The sequence below is a fragment of the Setaria viridis genome, chromosome 8 (assembly GCF_005286985.2).
Source record: "Setaria viridis chromosome 8, Setaria_viridis_v4.0, whole genome shotgun sequence".
Taxonomy (NCBI): domain Eukaryota; kingdom Viridiplantae; phylum Streptophyta; class Magnoliopsida; order Poales; family Poaceae; genus Setaria; species Setaria viridis.
In genome coordinates, this window is record NC_048270.2 from 27045438 (window position 1) to 27063781 (window position 18344).

At 46.2% G+C, this 18344-nt stretch overlaps 1 protein-coding gene across 1 annotated transcript; it reads right to left on the reverse strand.

Annotated features, from left to right (window-relative positions):
- Positions 1-5063: 5063 nt before the first annotated feature.
- LOC117833623 (protein neprosin) lies at positions 5064-9432 on the reverse strand. Its single transcript, XM_034713194.2, has 7 exons — positions 9231-9432; positions 8936-9022; positions 8572-8823; positions 8319-8486; positions 6208-6261; positions 5968-6114; positions 5064-5680 (listed from the first exon to the last, which is right to left on the reverse strand). Exons 1-7 carry the CDS (start codon positions 9381-9383, stop codon positions 5309-5311), a joined length of 1233 nt encoding a protein of 410 aa, XP_034569085.1. The 5' UTR covers positions 9384-9432; the 3' UTR covers positions 5064-5308.
- Positions 9433-18344: the final 8912 nt, after the last annotated feature.

The window sequence follows — 18344 nt, forward strand, 5'->3', positions numbered from 1 at the left end:
ATGATATATAGTCCATTATATAAATGAGTTTTACACATCACTAAAATATAATAGAAAGGTTCTGATGATCATAGAGCATTACAATGTAACGTAAAAAAACTTCTTCTTGATGAAAGTTCCTTGATCATGAGCGCGGTGCAAGTACGGAGCCTCTTCTTTGGCTAGCATGATGCTTGGGTCAACTTCGACAGCGAATGGAGGTGCCATCAAACTGATACTAATCATCGGACTGGTATATTTTGTCCTCGACTCCCACGATTACTCTTTAACCTGGAAGGAATATGTGGCGCTTTGACTCCCATGGTTTTTTTATCTTCTGAATTATTCTTAGGTTTGCTAGACATGTCCTTCGTATAGAAAACCTGATGCAGATCATTGGCAAGGACAAATGGTTCATCTTTGTATGTAGTCTTGCTCAGGTCGACTATTGTCATTCCATACTTATCTTCCGTTATGCCACCTCCAGTTAGCTTCACCCATTGACAACAAAACAGAGGGATGTTCAGCGGTTCGTAGTCAAGTTCCTAGATCTCCTCTATGAAACCATAATATGAGTCTCTCAATGCTGTCTAGGACATCTATATATACGGATACCACTATTTTGGTTGGTGCTTTTTTGTCTTGGGCTCTTGTGTAAAATGTATAATCATTTATCTTATAACCTTGCGTTGACGTCGGATTTTGACACGTGTTTGGAATCGGTGTCAAAGGAGGAGAAAGGGAGCCGATGCGGCGGACTAGAAGCTACAGTTGTGAATCGGCTGATTAAAGCTACAATGTTTTGGCCGACTGGCGGAAGGAGTCAATGGAGGCTGGCCGATTGGGAGCCAGAACGGCCTGGCCATTTTTGGCCTAAGGTGGGCCAGGATGAAGATTTGCTGAAGAAGGAGATTGGCCCGTGGATATATAATAACCAACTCGGATACAAGTTGTGTTTGTAAATATTTATTATCGTTTAAAATTAGAGATAGATCCTAGTCAGTTAGGAAGTCAGTTGTGGTAGGGTATAAATAGCTGCCTCATGAGGCTTGTAAACAACAATACCAATCAATACAGCAAATCTATTTTTTTCTCGTACTTTACTTTCAAGTCGGCATCTTCGCCAAAACCTTTTTCTTTCACGAGTTCGTACGGGTTGGCAGGGCTGCATCGACACGATCTCCGGCTGATTTTGTAAGTTCTGCTTATCGAGTAATATCTAAGCTTTAACTTCAGGTGCATCGCTGTTGTTTCGTTTAGATTTATTCACCCGTTATCGATATCAACTAGAACTATAGGTTTTATCTATTGTTTTAGTTTTATCACCAGTTATCCACCTTGAGATACGAACTATCGGCTTTTTCGTCATTATTTTCTTTTATCACATAGCCGATTAGATCTATTTCAAGTGTTGCTTTGTAGCGTTGTTTGGATTTCTCTAGTAGTTTCTTTGCAATCACTACATGGTCATCGGCTGCCCTATAGCCGGTTACTCTCACAGTAAATCGACTGATTCGCTGATATGCTTTTCAAGACAGATCGGAACTTTAGTCAATCGAGACCTCTGGAATTTAACACTTTTCTCTCCTTGTCAATCAACAGGTCAGATTGACAAGCACGCCGCGCGAAATGCACGAGGGCGATAACCCGAACAGGAGTTAAGCAGATTCTCCCGGGTCGTGTGTCCGACGCTGAAAGTCATTGGCCGATTTTTAGTGCCAACACCTTGGAATTTCACGATTGTGCTAGAAGGTCCCCTAGCAAACAAAGCGAGTTGTTCGGGAATCGTGGAGTTACCCATAAGGTGTTGATGCAACCAAGAGGGAAAAGTATCCATGTGATGATGTATAATCTAGGTATCAGATTTCATCGGGTATTGGGAAAATAGAATCTACTTGTGTTCTTCAATATACGGAGCCACCAAGGATGATTGTTGTAGAACCGTGAAGTGTGCTTTATGGAACAAATCACTATCAGTGCTCAAACTTGATTTCCTTTCAAGGGTGCCCTTCCCTGTAGCCTCCCCTTGTGGCGTGATAATGGAACCCCAATTGAACTAATTGAGTCAATAAAATCAACACAAAACTCAATGACGTCCTCTGTTCCATATTCCTTGGCGATGCTTCCTTCTAGATGGGCACGAAAACCTCTCGAAAGGCCATATATTGTGCAGGAATACTGGACCTAGAATAGTAATACCTTTGACTAAGTGAACCAGGAGGTGCGTCATAATATTGAAGAAGGATGGGGGAAATACCAACTCAAAGCTGACAAGATATTGTACCACATCATTCTGTAGCTTTAGTAGCTTGGTTGGATCAATTGCCATCTGAGAAATCGCATTGGGAAATGTGCATAATTTTACGAGTGCCAATCGTACATTCTCTGGTAGAATACCTATAAGTGCAACCGGAAACAACTGGGTCATCAACATGTGGCAGCCATGAGCCTTTACATTTGTGAACTTTTTTTCTTTCATATTAATTATTCCCTTTATATTCAAGGAGTACCTAGATGGAACCTTGATACTATTCTTACAATCAAACATGATATCCTTCCTTTCCTTGCTGAGAGTGTAACTGGCGGGATGTAAGTAGTGCTGTCCTTTATCTCTCTTTTCCGGATGTAGGTCATCTCGTTGCTTCATACGTTTGAGGTCCTGTCGTGCTTCCAATGTATCTTTTGAGTTCCCATAACAACCTAGGAAGCCTAGCATGTTCACGCAAAGATTCTTCATCTGGTGTATCACATCAATTGCGTTGCGAACCTCTAGGATTTTCCAATAAGGTAGCTCCCAAAATATAGACTTCTTCCACATGGGTGCACATCCGTTATCATCGTTTGGAACAGGTTCGGTACCAAGACCCTTTTCAAAGACTACTCTTACATCCTTTATCGTCTCAAATACACGCTTTCCATTATGGTGTGCAGGTTTTTTAATAAGTTGTATTTTTATTAATGTAATTTTTTATATAATATGAAAAAGTGATTATTTTGAAAATTCTCTTAAATGTAAAAAAAATGATTGGCAGTGTTCAAGGACCTCACAGTTAGAAGTCAAATCCAATCTTTTAAATTCAAAATGTCACAAATTTATTAAATTCAAAACATCATTTCAGTGTCAGTACGTCCCCGCCACGAACAGTTTCTGGCCTTTGTCAAGAAGCAAGGCTCCGACGTCGAGCTCATTTGGGAATCGGGTGCCATGTCATTGCCTTACTTACAACTCCTGCCATCTTGTATCACCCACCCCTGATGTCGTGCATACCTAATACGTGTACGTCTCAATGTTTCCCCTGCGTGCAAGAGCGACAAAGTTCATCACAATCCACAAGGCTTGCCGAACCAACTAAGGGGATGGTTGGCAGCACTCCACTCCAGAAAAAATAGCTCCACTTCATCAACTCCACAAAATTGCCTGCCAACAAACACGTCCAGCTCCACAAACTCCAGCTGTAGAAAAAATGTGGAGCTAGGGGTTAGATTCACATTTTTCCTGGAGTACCTTAACATCAGTTTCAGACTTCCTCATGGAGTTAGGGGTTATTTACCCACCTTTGCCACTCGTTACACAACATATCAGTTCGTTTCTAATTTTTTCTTTCTGCTCTCGCTATCTCCATTTCCTCCCTCTCGCTGTCACCTGCCAGCACTGCGCTGCCTTCGCCAGTCAGCACTGCGCTCCCCACGCGGCCCTTGCCCAATGGAGCCGCGCTAGTGCGCTACCCACACCGTCGTCGCCCTCCGGAGCCGTGCCGCCCTCACCCCCCTCGGCCGTGGCCACGCCGCCCCTGCTCGTTGAACCTCGCCACCCCTGCCCATGTTGGTTGCGTGGCCCCTGCTCGCCAGACCTCACCGCCCCCACCCACTAGGGCCATGGGGCTTCGCCCTCTTATCCTTTCCACATTGCCGACCTCATCTCTTCCTCCTCCTCATTCTCCCCCTTTCTTCTTCCTCCAGCCGGGCCAATCCAAAAGTAGAGCCGAGTCTAGCACCTTTGATCCGCCACCCAAATTCACCCCTTTCCCTCCACCAAAACAAATTGCCACCAACCGGACCTCCCTCACCTCTCCAGCTCCACCCTTAGCCACTCCTCACCGTCGGCCATGGCTCCTGCGGCCGTGGGTTGAAGTTTCCCTGTTTGCCGGGTGCCGCGAGCCAGTGTTGGCCACCCTCACGTTGACGGCCAAGCTCCGACCACCTCTCCCCAAGACGACCGTCTTGGTGAGCTATGCACGATGCACTGATGCTCATCTCCCCCTCGTCTTCGCTTTTCTGGTGACTTTCCGTGGTGGTTCACCGCATCGCCCCCCCCAATCGCGTCGCCGCTCGCTGCCGGCCTTGCTCCGACCAACGTTTGTGCGCGACAACCACATGGGTAGATGCGCCTCGTGTTGCTGATCACCTTGGTCGTGTTGTCATCACCAGCTGGCCGCCGGTCAAAGCTGGTGAACTTCAGCTTTGACTCGGTCTTGACCGGCCTGGATCTGTTGACCCTTGCCCCACGCGTCAGCGGCCGTAGAGGAGGGTGGCTGGGTAAAGCTGAGTAGGAAAAGTTTGAGTAGGGTCTTGGTTTTTCGGGAAAAGATGAGAGAAGAGACTAACACGTGGACCCATTCACAAAGGGTAAAATAGACTATTCACAATAAGTCTTCATATTTGTGGAGCTGCGGCACTGCAATCAGCCAAACACATACAACAACTCCAATATTTTTGTGGAGTTGGTGGAGTGGAGCTGAGGTGGATTGGAGTTGGTGGTGTGGAGCTATAAAAATTTTTAGTGGAGTGCTGCGAAACACCCCCTAAAAGTCATTTCCAATGTGACACAATTTTTTTTTGGCTTCCGGTATTTGTACTTTGGAGACCCTGAACTAAAGTCCGGATATGACAAAAAGATCAGTAATTGTATGGAGTCACTGACAATAGGTTTAAGTGACCACGAATTGCTTGTGTCTGTGCTCATGGACGTGCGACATAACTCTAATATGCCTCTGCTTACCAATATAGTAGGGTACTTTATATGCAGTGCATACTCAGTTCCACTAACAATTTAACATTTCAAAACGTGCATAAGTCTAATATAATTGTTGCAAACTTTAATTTAACATATTTCTTTCAAACTTCGTATACTTGTTCACACATCTTACCCAATGCATATGTAGATACATACATATGTAGCAATTTATCCTTGCAGCGCCACATGTTGCAACACATTTACAAGCGCTAGTATAGACACTAACAATACTTGCTGGGCCTCTAGTAATGCGTAATGCATTGCTAAAGGGTTATTCGTCATGTGACAAGGAGATATGGTGCCGCTAGGTTTCTACTATGGGCAGCTAGGGTTCTTCCCTGGTCCTCCGTAGAATATGTAAGTGCCCCAGTTGATGCTATTGGTGCCGCTCTGCACGTTGTAGCAGTTGGGCTGCTTATTCCCCAATCCCACAACATTTGGTGAATTGAGTTTGTTGAACGAATCGACCACTTGTATGTTCCTGATGTAGCTGGCCTTGCTGTACCCTTCCCCAGGGAAGTGCCCACTGCCCATGTCTGTCGAAGTTTGGCCGGCGTAAGGCGAGTACACCTCTCCGCCCCACATGACATAGGATGCACTAATTTGCAAGTAGGAGAAAATGGTTGATGGCCAATAACCCAAAATATGGTTTCCTACTTGCAACCACCAGTTGCCCCCCTTTGGATCCTGCAGGCAAAAAAATTACTGGAGAGTCAGACAGGATTATGGCAAGGGGATATAGTTCAAAAGGCTAACATGAGAGATCTAGTTGCATTTGTGGAAAAATCTGTTGCGTGCATGGGAACAACTCGACTCATGAATGAGGCCACAAACAGGCCAACGTCATCACGGTTGTAGCCTCAACTTACAATTGAACTTTTGCCTCGAGAAAGAACAAGAAGCTGGCACACTTTCGGTGTCCATCCATGAATTTGATTTGCTATGCTCGGAATGTGAAAGATTTTTTGGTTTACCTTCCAGATTAAAATAGTTATTTCATATTGTGAGCCACCGTATCTGGATACAGGGGAGAAGCTACCACCGATGGCGATCTGATTGTTTGTTTGGATGAACCCTGAGCACTGTAGGTTATAGCAACCTGTTCTTCGATATGCATCACGCTACAATATTCCGTAGCAATAAAGAATTAGTAACTTATATGCCATTTCCTAACTTACTGATAAAGATAAAAAGGAATGTGATGCTTATCTTACAGTCCAGTATATGAAGAGTCTTGTAGATCTATCCCCGTACAACTCAGGGTAAACCTGCAATTTTGTGGAGAGAACAGACCGTTAGCCATACTGAAAGAGATTGCATGACTTAATAATATGCATTACAACATGCATAGGAATCACAAAATTTATTGCCAAGAGTTTGTCAAAATACCTATGTAGATACATTTTAATTTGGTCCTCGTATGAAGTATTTCCATTAATTACTAAATGCTCTATATTCTCTTTCATCCCAACTCTTAGTTTCTCCGTTTTCGTCACACCTTGGATACGTGTTTACTTAAAAGCTTAGCTTCATCGATTTCACTTCCTATTGCAGCCTTCTATAATAACTTGGTGCTATGGCTATTGCTAGTTTCGTCATTTCAAGATCTGTCGTTTCCGTTCACCTCCTATGAGCTACTGTTCTAGGCTATGATGCGGATGAAAACTCCCATTCCTTTAGTGGTAGGTGATGTGCTCGTAAAAAACCACACGCCTTTTGGTTACTTTATTAATCTAAAGATGTGCGAGCCTAGTCCTTCGAAGCTTTCATAGGGATTGGATGTGCAAGCATGCCTTCATAAAGGTGAGTATTATGTGCATCTGTGCGACTCAGGTGTTTATAGTGGGTGAGTGTACATGCATATATGTGAGTGTCTTTATCTATTCTGTGTTTTTGCAAAAAAAATTGAACATGTGTAAACACAAGAGCTGTATATCACTGGTAGAAAAGTGAGCATTAGACCCGGTTGAAGAGACGCATAAGTCTCGAAAATCCAACCAGAACTAATCTTTCGAGACTAAAGGTCCCGACCTTTAGTCCCGGTTATCTCACCCAGGATTAAAGCTTACCTTTTGTCCTGGTTGGTATTACCAACTGGGACAAAAGGCTTCCAAAAAAATAAAAAAATTTGTGGGCCGTCCCCATTGTGCCTGCTCGCGTCTCTACCACTAGCTACAGCTCTGCCTCAACCACCACCTCCTCGAGCTCCAACTCCACCACAGAGATAATCAAATCAAGAGCATAAATAATTGACACTTCACAAATTGAAGCATGAAACATGCTCATCTTACATGACTATCACACAAGTAACAGAGCACACAACCAATCAATTCGCATATGATCTGATTCACAAGTCACAACACATGAGTTCGATTTGATTCACAACACGTGGTGGATTCATCAGCAAAAATCACAAACAAATCATTAATAGAGGTGAATCAAATCTAGCTGCTCGCTTGGGAGCATGAGGCACGCTAGGCCGAAGCCACTTGCACTTGCACTAGGGCCGCCCGCGCCATGACGGGCCCTTGTCCACCGGTACCGCGCCGGGCCGTCGCCCGCCGGCACCGCATTGGGCAGCTCCGCCCACGCCGGGCCATCTCACAGGTAGGGAGCTAGGAGGAGGAGGCCGGGGAGGTGGGGAGGGAGGGAGGGAGCAAACGGAGAGGAGGAGGTGGGGAGGAAGGGAGGGAGCAAAGAGGGAGGAGCGCTAACTAAGAGGCTGGGGAGGGAGGGAGGGAGCAAACGGAGAGGAGGAGGTGGGGAGGAAGGGAGGGAGCAAAGAGGGAGGAGCGCTAACTAGGAGGCTGGGGAGGGAGAGGGAGCAGAGGGTGGAGCGAGTTGAGGGAGAGGAGAGGAGCATATAAGGGAGAGAGAGAAGTCGGAGAGATAAATGCTGGCGTCATGAATTAGTCCTGGTTGGTGGCTCCAACCGGGACTAATTCATTTTATTCCAGCTGGTAGCTCCAACCGAAATTAAAAGCTCCACTTTTGTCTCAGATGGAACCACCAACCGGAACTAAAAGGGCTCTGAGTTATTACCAATTTTAGACCCGGGACTAATACCTCTTTAGTCCCGGGTCCGATTCGTTTTGAGATTTTTGTCAAGGATCAAAAGTGGTTTCTCTAGCTCTGTAGCAAATCTACTTGCCCTTCGCCCCTGGTAATAATGCTGCTAGAACAACTCATGAAAGAATATTTTTTAGGTAATTCCTACTCGTCGTAGCTGTGGCTCTTTCAGCATCACATATACCATGGAGGCTGAAAGTCAGCGTTTCACAGAACATTTATGAAGGTGGGTTAATGTTTCCCTTGGAGGTCTAACCTGCCATCCTGCTTCAATTGTATTGAGGTCGTTGCCGCTATAGGAACCCCCAGAGATCCAGAGCTGGGCCAAGCTGAAATCTTTGGCCCTCCCAATAGTTGGTTCCCACAGATTGATGCTGGTTTTGGTTCCATAGTACCTAGCCTTCGGTGTATACGCTATGGCGTGCTGCTCAATGAGAGAGCAAACGAAGTTAAATGATAAATTTTAAAATAATAATTGTACAATGGTGATTCTTGAATAGGTGTTGTACCTGGTGGCCAATCGTCACATTGTGCTTGTTAGGGTCATCAATAACGGAAAAGAAGTTCGGTATGCTCCTTGGCCTCTTCTTCCCATACCTCTTGATAGAGCTAGCCCTCAGGACATCCTCCTCCTTGGTCCTTCGGATTGGTATTGTGTTTGGAGGGCAGCATTTGCCATTCTGATGCCATGTTTGGGTGATTGAATGTGGTGCGATGTTGGAATCATCGCTCAGGCCTTCTGGGTGGTAAGAAGGCCGCATCTGGAAGGTGACGATGCACGCAATGTGTTTATGTGGTGTTGGGGGGAACTGCAGCTAGTCGATCTGCACCCAACAATGAAATGAAAAGGGCAATGGTGCAGCTGAGAGGAACCTGGATAGTATGGTTCTTGAGGAGTGGATGATCGAATGCAGGCTGTTTGGAGATGGGCACACAGTCTATGATATCTCCATCTGCACTCTGTTGTTTTCATAGAATCAGTACTCGCAATAAAAGTAGAAAAGAAGAGAGGATTATGCATACATTAGGACTGGAATGAATCCGAAGGTCATATGAAAATTTTCAGTTGCAAAAAGTAAGTAAATATATGTGGATCATTTTTGTAATATAGTGTACTGCACGCAAATCATGAAGCTGCTGAATGACAACACAAGAGAATGAAGAGTACCTCAATGCTTGCGAGAGGATCCTTGTTGAGCCTCTTGAGGAGGCTTCGCACCTGCCGCCGCCGCTGCTCCGACGTCCCGGCAGCGCCCCCCGCTGCCGCCACAACTGCGAGAGCCACGACGAGCGCGATCAAGCACGCTCGCGTCACTGCCATTGTAAGATCCTGTTGTTATCTCGGTTTCTCTTCAGCATGAGCTTTTAAAAGGTAAGAGATGTACGTCTCGGCCGGCCTGGCTCTGGCGTACGTCAGAGTATTTGTTTTAGGGATATGGACTGAAACAAAGTTATCTTAGCTACTACCTTCTATAATCAAGATGTATATTATATATGTGGCGTCAGAGTATTGTTTTTTCATACGCTTTGACATAAGAAGAAGATGCTTCGAAAGTTGCTAGCATGTTCGCGGAACCACGGATGGATTGGTAAGAGCTGCTCTCCTTCTGACATGAATTGACATTTGCCAGCACCTGATGCCGAGGTTTCATGCCGTCGAGGTGCTTTTGTATATTGTCACCAAGGTATTGAGGTGCTGTGTTTTAAAAAGCTTTCTACTCCATGGATTTTTAAAGTATATACGTGAGCTCAGAAAACAAAATCAGCAAACTGATTCCAAGAGTTGACAAACTCCATGGACAGACGTTGATTATGTCACTTAACTATCTAGCCACCAATCGGTTAGTTGCTATAGTTGACCTTGAATTTGTAAAGATGCAAATGCAGAGACATTATCCATTTATATAGACGATTGTACATCCAAGTAGATATATAATGTGGGTGCAGACATTACCCAACTAGTAAATGTCTTAGTCGTCCGTCGATCTATGGTTAATTGCGTTGCAACAGTATCCCGCGTATAGGCACTATTCAGTCAATGTCACAGAAATTTCAAAGCTCTAATTCGCTCCTTTCGGCAGATAATCGACCACATCCTTCCCTTTGATTGCGTGATTATCGGGTGTAGACTTACTCCAAATCTTTTGTTAAGTGATTATTTGCTGCTAACGATTATTCAACTTCGAGGGTAAATACTTAAATTAATCGTAGCGTATATTTAACTTCAAGCAATGTGATGCCAACAAATAATTAAGCCAATCTGTTAGGTGCTGATTACGAGGACATACTTGGTCCAAGTCTTTTTAGTGAAAGATCACAACTTTTGAATGTTCAACTGACATTTTTTAACATGTTAACTTTTGAATCGACAGTCTCTCAAATGATTTGGAAGTTTGACTTGAGACGGTTGTTGGGATGCAATCTCAAAGAGACTCGTGCTCAAAAGATGGAATGGGAAAAACACTTGCCATCTCTGGAAAATCATCCCTCCCTTTACAACGGGGTAGGACTCCCCTTTTATAGTGACTCGGAGGTCATTTTACATACCGTGAATACCCTTTCTCACCTACTACATTACTGGAATATGTTGTACATAAAGGTCTTTGGGGTAACGTGTACAAATTAAACTCTCCTGCAGAGTCACGTATCTCACGTCTCCTTGTAGTCACGCCTCCTTGTAGTCATGCTTATCACGTTTTTATGTAGTCATGCTTCTCACGCCTTCGAGACTTTAACCACGAGGCTTCTTGTTTTCGTCTAAGTCTTCAGCTTCAGAACCTTATTAGCTTCGCATTGAGGAGACTCCTTAGCCTCATGTCTTCAACCTTAACGCGCACAGCTCAGTCTAGACCTTGAGTAGAAAACATAACAAAAAACACAGTGCTTGAGATTAGCTTCGAGCGTTCAAGGGCAAGTTAATTCATATCTTAGCCATCAGCAAATAATCTTTAGCCTCGAAGTCGAAATGACAAAGAAGATGCAAGGTTAACGTAGTTTACACGCTTATTTAGAACCTGCAAGGTTAAGTAAGTTTTGTCCACTGATCTTGATCTTGTGAGGTTAGCTAGTTTTTGCTAATGAACACCGCTCAAGGTTGATCAATTTTTGGATGATCCCCAACAATAGCCCCTCGTGGGTGAGGGTCGACTCTGACGGGCTGAACCCGCGACAAAGGATCACTCTACCAAAAAACATCACCCTCGAGCATCGGAGAAGAGATGAGCCAATAGTTAACTTTTGTGACCTACGTGCCAACTTCCAATTGATTGATGGTTCGTTTTCAGCTTGAGGTTCAAGGCTCCCTTTCATGCGGGTCGCTTTCAGATTGCCTTCGCGTTTTGCTGCTATACAATGCACCGTCAACTGAGCTTTTTAAGATTCGTGCTTGCTTTGTTGTTTTCCTCGAGCTTCAAGGCCTCGAAGGTACTGTTGCTGTTCATGTTTTTTATTCTTGCTTAACTTCATTTTGTTATTGTTGGCGCTAGAAATCGGTCAACCGAATCCCCAGCATCTGACACACGACTCGGGAGAATCTGCTTAACTCCTGTTCGGGTGATTGCCCTGGTGCAGTTCGCGCGGCGTGCCAGCCAATCTGACCTGTTGATTGGCAAAGAAGAATACGTGTCAGGTCCAGAAATCACGATCGGCTAAGTTTCCGATCTCGAGAGAGCTTATCAGCGAATCGGCCGATTTGCCGTAATAAAGAAATCGGCTATAAGGCAGCCGATCACTGTAGCCTTGTAGACAGAAAACTACTGGAGTAATCGACACAATGCTATAATAACAACACTAGGAATAGATCCAATCGGCAATATGTAAAATAAGCGAATTCAATAGCAAAACATAAAGAAAGCCGAAACCACCAATTCCTAGCTGGATAACTGGTGATAAAACTAGAAAGACAGGTAAAACCTATGATTCTAGTAAATATCGATAACTAGTGAATAAATCTAAACGAAACAACAGCGATACGCCCGGAGTTAAAGCTTAGAATTTACTCGGTAAACGGAACTTACAAGATCGGCCGGAGATCAAGTTGATGCAGCCCTGCCAACTCGTACGAACTCGTGAAAAAGGAGAAACTATTTGGTGAAATCGCCTGCTCGAAAGTAAGTGCGAGGAGAAAGTAGTTGGTTGTATTGATTTGTTGATGATTACAGATTTACAAAGGTAGCTATTTATAGCCCCGTACAGATGACTCCTTAACTGACTAGAATTCTATCCCTAATTCAAATAGAAAACGAATATTTACAAGCACGATTCATGCTAGGTTGGTTATTATACGCTTCATGGGCTGATTTCCCCCTTATCCTTTTATTCTTTTCCAAGCCCTTACCGGCCCAATTATCCCAACCTCCTAATCGGCTGATTCCTTATCGGCAAAAGGCAACCGATTGGGAACCCGGTGCGTTCGATCCGAACCCCAAGGGTTAAGCGAGGCAGAAGTCATCGGCCGATCTCGTACTGTAGCACCATTCGGCCGATTCCCAACTGTACTTTTCCAATTTCCTCTCTTCCTGGCGCCGATTCTACTAGTGACGAAATCTGGCGTCAACACATGGCCCCCAGTTTCAGAGTAAAACATAGTCTTTTACTTCGAAATTCTTTTCAACTTCTCCTCCGAAACAGCCGCAATGAAAATATCCTTCCGTTTCGCGGTCTTCCAGCTGATGATTGCAATCTTTTCGAAACGGGCGCCCACGACAACCACTACTCCCGAAAAACTCAAAACGCCGGCGCGGTAAAAATTCCATTTTTACCCCTCTTCAGGCACCCTTTAAATAGCGGTTCACCCCGCACTTCACCTTCAAGCTCACATCTTTCTTCCTCAGCGCGCGCGCCTTCTTCTTCCTTCAGCACTTTTCCCTTGTCGCCGAAGCTTCCCAGCGCCATCCTCCTGTTGCTTCTTCTCTTCCCCTCCAATGGCGGCTCCTTCAGGCAGTTCTCCAGCGCGCGATGCTCCAGAAATAGCACCCCCGGCGGTAGTGGCGACAGCAGTTGCTCCATCGTCAGAAGAAGGAGCTTCATCGGAGATCCCAATGGCGATCCCCATCGCGGCCTCATCCTCCGCAGCTGCACCGGCGGTCACGCTGACTACTAGGAACTTCATCCCAGAGGTTATTACCGAATCCTTCCTCTATCGGCAATGCATTTACTCTTAGATCTGTTTCTTACTTTTGCACCCTCTCTTTCCTTTTTAGGCAATTAGACACCGCATCACCATCCATCTTACTGGAAATCCTGGCCTTATTTTCCTCGGACTCATGGGGAACCCAGATCCAATAGAGCTCATCAATCTAGAAACCCACAGAATCCGCTTCAAACAATCCACCATGGACCTGGATCACTGGTTGGGCACTTTTAGATCTTGGCCGAATGAAACCCCAGGTTGGAGGGAATGGTACCAACGGATAGCCGAGCCGAAGAGGGTCTTATGGGACGAGCTCAAAATCGGCCAGTGTATCAACCTGTCTTTGTCCCAGATGGAGAAAAATGAACCGTTGGTAATAGCGGCCTCTTACTTTTGGTCTGATGCCCTCAATGCTTTCTTGTTTGGGCATGGACCTATGACTCCCACATTGGCCGATGTGGTTCTACTGACCGGCCTTGATATTTCCTCCCCGGACACACCTTTCCGCCTCTTAGCCGCAACATCACATCGGCTGGACACAAGAGGAATCGGCGGGTGGAAAGGATTTATCAGATGCAACAAAAGAGCCGGGTCTGTTGAGAATAGGGAGCACACGGCCTTTTTAATGATGTGGTTAGAAAAACATTTCTTCTGCGGAAGAGCAGCCGGCCCATCAACCAACACCCAGGCTTTAGCCGAAGCACTATCGGGAGGGACCCCTGTTCCCCTTGGGAAACACTTACTAGGGGTGGCGTACCACATGCTCCACCAAATCGGCATCAAACTATCCAAGGGGGAGCCGATCGGAAATCCAGGCGGACCCTGGTGGTTCATCAATTTATGGCTGAACCTTTATATGAGCAAGATCACTCAGCAGAGGGTGGACCATATGATGTTCCCCAACATTGAATCGGCAGAAGATCCTACCGATCATTGCCGATGCACCTCCTATGGCGAAGCGGCATCGGCCTTTCCAGGTTGCACATACTCTGCTACAAAAGTGGCCGAGTACTTCCGATGCTTTTACAATGGCTTTAATGAAGATGCAACCGTCTGGTTTCCTTATCAGTGGGATGACCCAATCTTTAAACTCCCAACCTGCTTCGACTCAACCACTGGCCGATTCAACGAAGAACTCACCGATGAGTTAATCAAGCCAGGAATCCTGCCAGCCAACTTCTTCTCGGGGAAGGATGCCCCCACGTACGAGTTCTACAATCCCTCTATTGCAGCACACCAACTCGGCATGGGTCAGCTGCCGATTCAAGTATATTTCGCTGGCCGAGTCAAGTTCAGAGATGGGCTCACAACAGGTCTAGACTACAGTCGGGTACGAGACCGCATCCCGGACTCCAACACTATTGATCTGAACAACTGGATAGTAGCCCCCTTCGCTGTCCAGCCATTCAAACTTTGGTGGGCCGAATGGAAACAATTCCTCTTCTGCAATTCGGCATCGGCATACTGCAAACTCCTGGATCCAGCCAACATCGACCCGAATGCCGAGGTATTTTCCTTAGCCGATTTTTCTCCTTTTTTCAACGCGAATGAACACTAATATTTTACTATTTCTTCAGGCTGAGAATCGTACTCCTCCAACACACAGCCGGAGTGGTCGGCTAATAGAGGGTCATCATCCATACACCTCCTACCCTCTCATCGGCTATGACGCTCCGTCCGTGGACGTGATTGCTGGTCGATCAAAACAAACTCAGAAGAGAGTCACCAAGAAGACCAGCCGCCGAGTCCGAGCCTGTATAGAATCGGCGGATCCTCCCATGCTCGTATCGGCAGAGACTCCGGCCGCGCCACCCCCTTAGGCCACCAGAGACATTGACACTCAAGTCATCGCACAAGCCGGGGCAGCCGCCGCGTCATTGTTGTTAGAGGCCATTCAGGTAAACTTATGTTTTAATCCTCCCGATTGTCGTTTTGATATTAACCCTTCTTATCTTAGACTGCACAGAATACTCCTATGGACACACAACAATCGGCAGCAACCCAATCGGCCGTCGACGCGCCCCCGCTTCCATCTGTCGAGGTACAACACTATTTCACCGATTCCCCTAGTATTCGCATAATATACTTACTCAACCTTCTAACACAGGTCATCGGTACGCCAAGCGCTCCTCAACCACTGGTCCTCTCTCGGGGAGCTGGTCCAAGCACCGCGCCGATCATCGTGGAGTCTTCCTCTTCTGATGAACCTATGGTACAGGCCCCTGAGCAGGGAACAACGGCTTCCCGAACGCAACTTGAAGAGATTCGCTTCAAAGTGGTAAGACATCTTTCAAGCTTTATTTGGCCGATTCGCTATCACCATCAGCCGATTTATTTTTTCTTCCTTATTATTTCCAGGAACAGGACACTCCTGACAATAGCTTCTTCTCTTTCGCGGTCGCCCTTTCTAACGACGAAGAAGTCGCTTCCCACCAAGTCGCCTTGAGTTCCATCCCTGACGACGTCCGAGCCAAGCTTACTAGTATCCGATCCCTTCTTCAAGGGGACATCGGCCGACTAGTAGAAGATGCTTCACCAATTCGGCAGCTTTTCGGTGACGTCAGCGGACGAGTGCCAGAAGAAGCGGAGGAAGCCTTGGCGCCGGCTGCATTCATCGAGTCCATGAGGATCCCAGTCTTCAGAGCCCTTCGTCACATGGCTGATCGCGCCAAGCTGGCCAAGACTCGTGAAGAGGAGGACGCATTCAAACGTCAAGCTCAAGAGGTGCACCAGCGTATCCATTTTCTGGAGGACTCCCGCCCAGGGATCGTCGGTGAGATAGACCACCTCAATCGTCGAAGGGAAGAACTTGCCAAGGAAATGGAGCAGGTGACCAAGGCAATCAGCACCGAAGAGAAAAGGCTCCAAGAACTCCCTTCCGTCATTGCCGATTTGAAATAGGAGAGGCAGCACTTGGCCCATGAAGCCCTGAAGCTCCACCGTAGTGCATCAGAGGTCCCCGGATCGGCGGATGAAGACCAACGGGTCCTGGACTCTGCCGATCAGATCCGGCGTTGGGCGATTGCGGCTATCGATACCCTTCTGGGTAATCTGTAAAGCACTGACTATTTTGTACGAACATTTAATAACTACTTTGACCGTCCTTCGCGATGCCCTTTTTATTTATTGCTCTTCTTACTTCCGATGGGGACGCACCCTTACCAAATTTCCACGCCTCTTTCTCTTATAAATACCGGCCTAGACTTCCCCTTCCGAAAGCATCCGTTTGGCTTCGGTCTTATTTTCTCAATCTGTTCTTATCGGCGCGACCTTCTGTCATGTCTTCGTCGTCTTCTTCTTCCTCTGTTAACCAGGTGAAAACTTTATCCTTCTCCTTCGTTCAACTTTTCTAAAGGAGATCACTTTTTTACTCATTCTTTCTCCAGCGTCGACGCCTTAGCCCCGAACTTGAGCGTGCCATCGAGGTTATACACTCTGATGAACCCTTGTCATCAGAGGATAAGGATTTAATCAGGGCTCATCATGACGAACTTCGAGAACACATCTCCACCGACGCCCGTCGGGTACTGGACTTTCTAGAAAGCAACACCCGTCGGCGACCTCAAGCCGACAGAAGTTATCCGCTTCCTCCGCGAGTCGCTCTTGAAGACACAGCGGCAGGAACATCCCGCCCAGCGGTGGACCGGAGCCACCCTCTCCCCCGTCAAGTCAAAGCGGAGGCTTCAATGAAGGAAATAGAAGAAGAGTACATCCGTCTCATGATAGAGTTAGGCCAGACCGAAAGAGAGCGCAAGAAAAAGAATAATTAGTTATTATTTTTTGTTCTAAGGGCGACTTGTATCTTGTCGGCCGTGTAATCCACCGTCCGTACCGAATGAATACATCGGCCGATTTGGACGATTACATGTTTGAACCGTTTTACATCGGTTGTGTGCGATTGTATTATGGTCAATCCCTTATGCTCCGACCCATATACTAGGGTAGTATCTTTTTAAGTATCTTCCGTTCAGAGCCCTAGTAAATTCTTCTCCCTCGATTGTTTCCAAAATATAAGCATTTACTGGAGAACATCTGCCGATTTTATACGGCCCTTCCCATGTAGGAGACCATTTTCCGAATTTAGGATCTTTCGACCCAATCGGCAATACTAACTTCCAAACCAGGTCCCCATGATAGCCGATGTTACGGCTCTTAACGGAATTGCTTCCACCCATTTGGTAAAGTAGTCGGTAGCCACCAGAATAAATTTGTGTCCCTTGCTTGACGGTGGATAAATTTGGCCGATAAGGTCTATTCCCCATCCTTTGAACGGCCATGGTTTGATAATGGGATTCATGGCCGATGCGGGTGCACGTTGGACATTCCCAAATTTCTGACAATCCTGGCATCCCTTATAATATTTGAAACAATCTTCTAGGATCGTTGGCCAGTAACACCCATTATTCCTGATCATCCATTTCATCTTATGGGCCGATTGGTGTGCTCCACATACCCCTTCATGGATTTCTCCCATCAGAGTCTTGGCCTCCTCCGTTCCCAGGCATTTGAGTAGGACACTGTCGATCGTTCGGTAGAACAGGTCGTCTTCGAGCAGTACGTACTTAGTAGCATGAAAACGTACTCGTCGTTCCACCTTTTTAGATGGATCTTTCAAGTAGTCGGCAATTTCTTTCCGCCAGTCATCGGCCGCGAGTTCCAGAGCCATGGCGCCTAGAATTGGCCGATACCCTGATGCGTGCTGGGCGAGCTTGTTGGCATCCTCGTTGTGGTCCCTTGGGATGTGCTCGATTACTGCCGATTTAAATTCTTTTAAGAGCTGTAGGCAATTTTCATAATAAATCCTTAATACATCGTCCTTGCATTCGGACCTTCCGGTTAATTGATCCACAATAAGCATGGAATCCCCGAAGACTTCTACAGAATCGGCCTTGACTTCTCTTAATAGTTGTAAGCCCTTCAATACAGCTCGGTACTCCGCTTGATTGTTAGTGGCGGTAGCTTCTATCGGCAGAGAAAAATCGTAGCTTGCCCCCCGAGGCGATATGAGACCGATGCCGATTCCTGATCCGACCCCACATGATGACCCATCAAAATATAAAGTCCAAGGCGCCGGCTCTACAAGGGTAACCTCTGGTCCGCAGTGTTGGGCGACAAAATCGACCATTACTTGACCTTTGACGGCTTTTGCCG

Excerpts from the sequence above, each read along its gene's own strand:
- LOC117833623 (XM_034713194.2), bottom strand. The coding sequence starts at position 9,383 with ATGGCAGTGACGCGAGCGTGCTTGATCGCGCTCGTCGTGGCTCTCGCA. Across the intron at positions 6,262-8,318 it reads CAATTGAAGCAGGATGGCAG|GTTTACCCTGAGTTGTACGG; the intron begins GTTAGACCTCCA and ends ACAAAATTGCAG. Across the intron at positions 6,115-6,207 it reads GACTCTTCATATACTGGACT|CGTGATGCATATCGAAGAAC; the intron begins GTAAGATAAGCA and ends GGAATATTGTAG.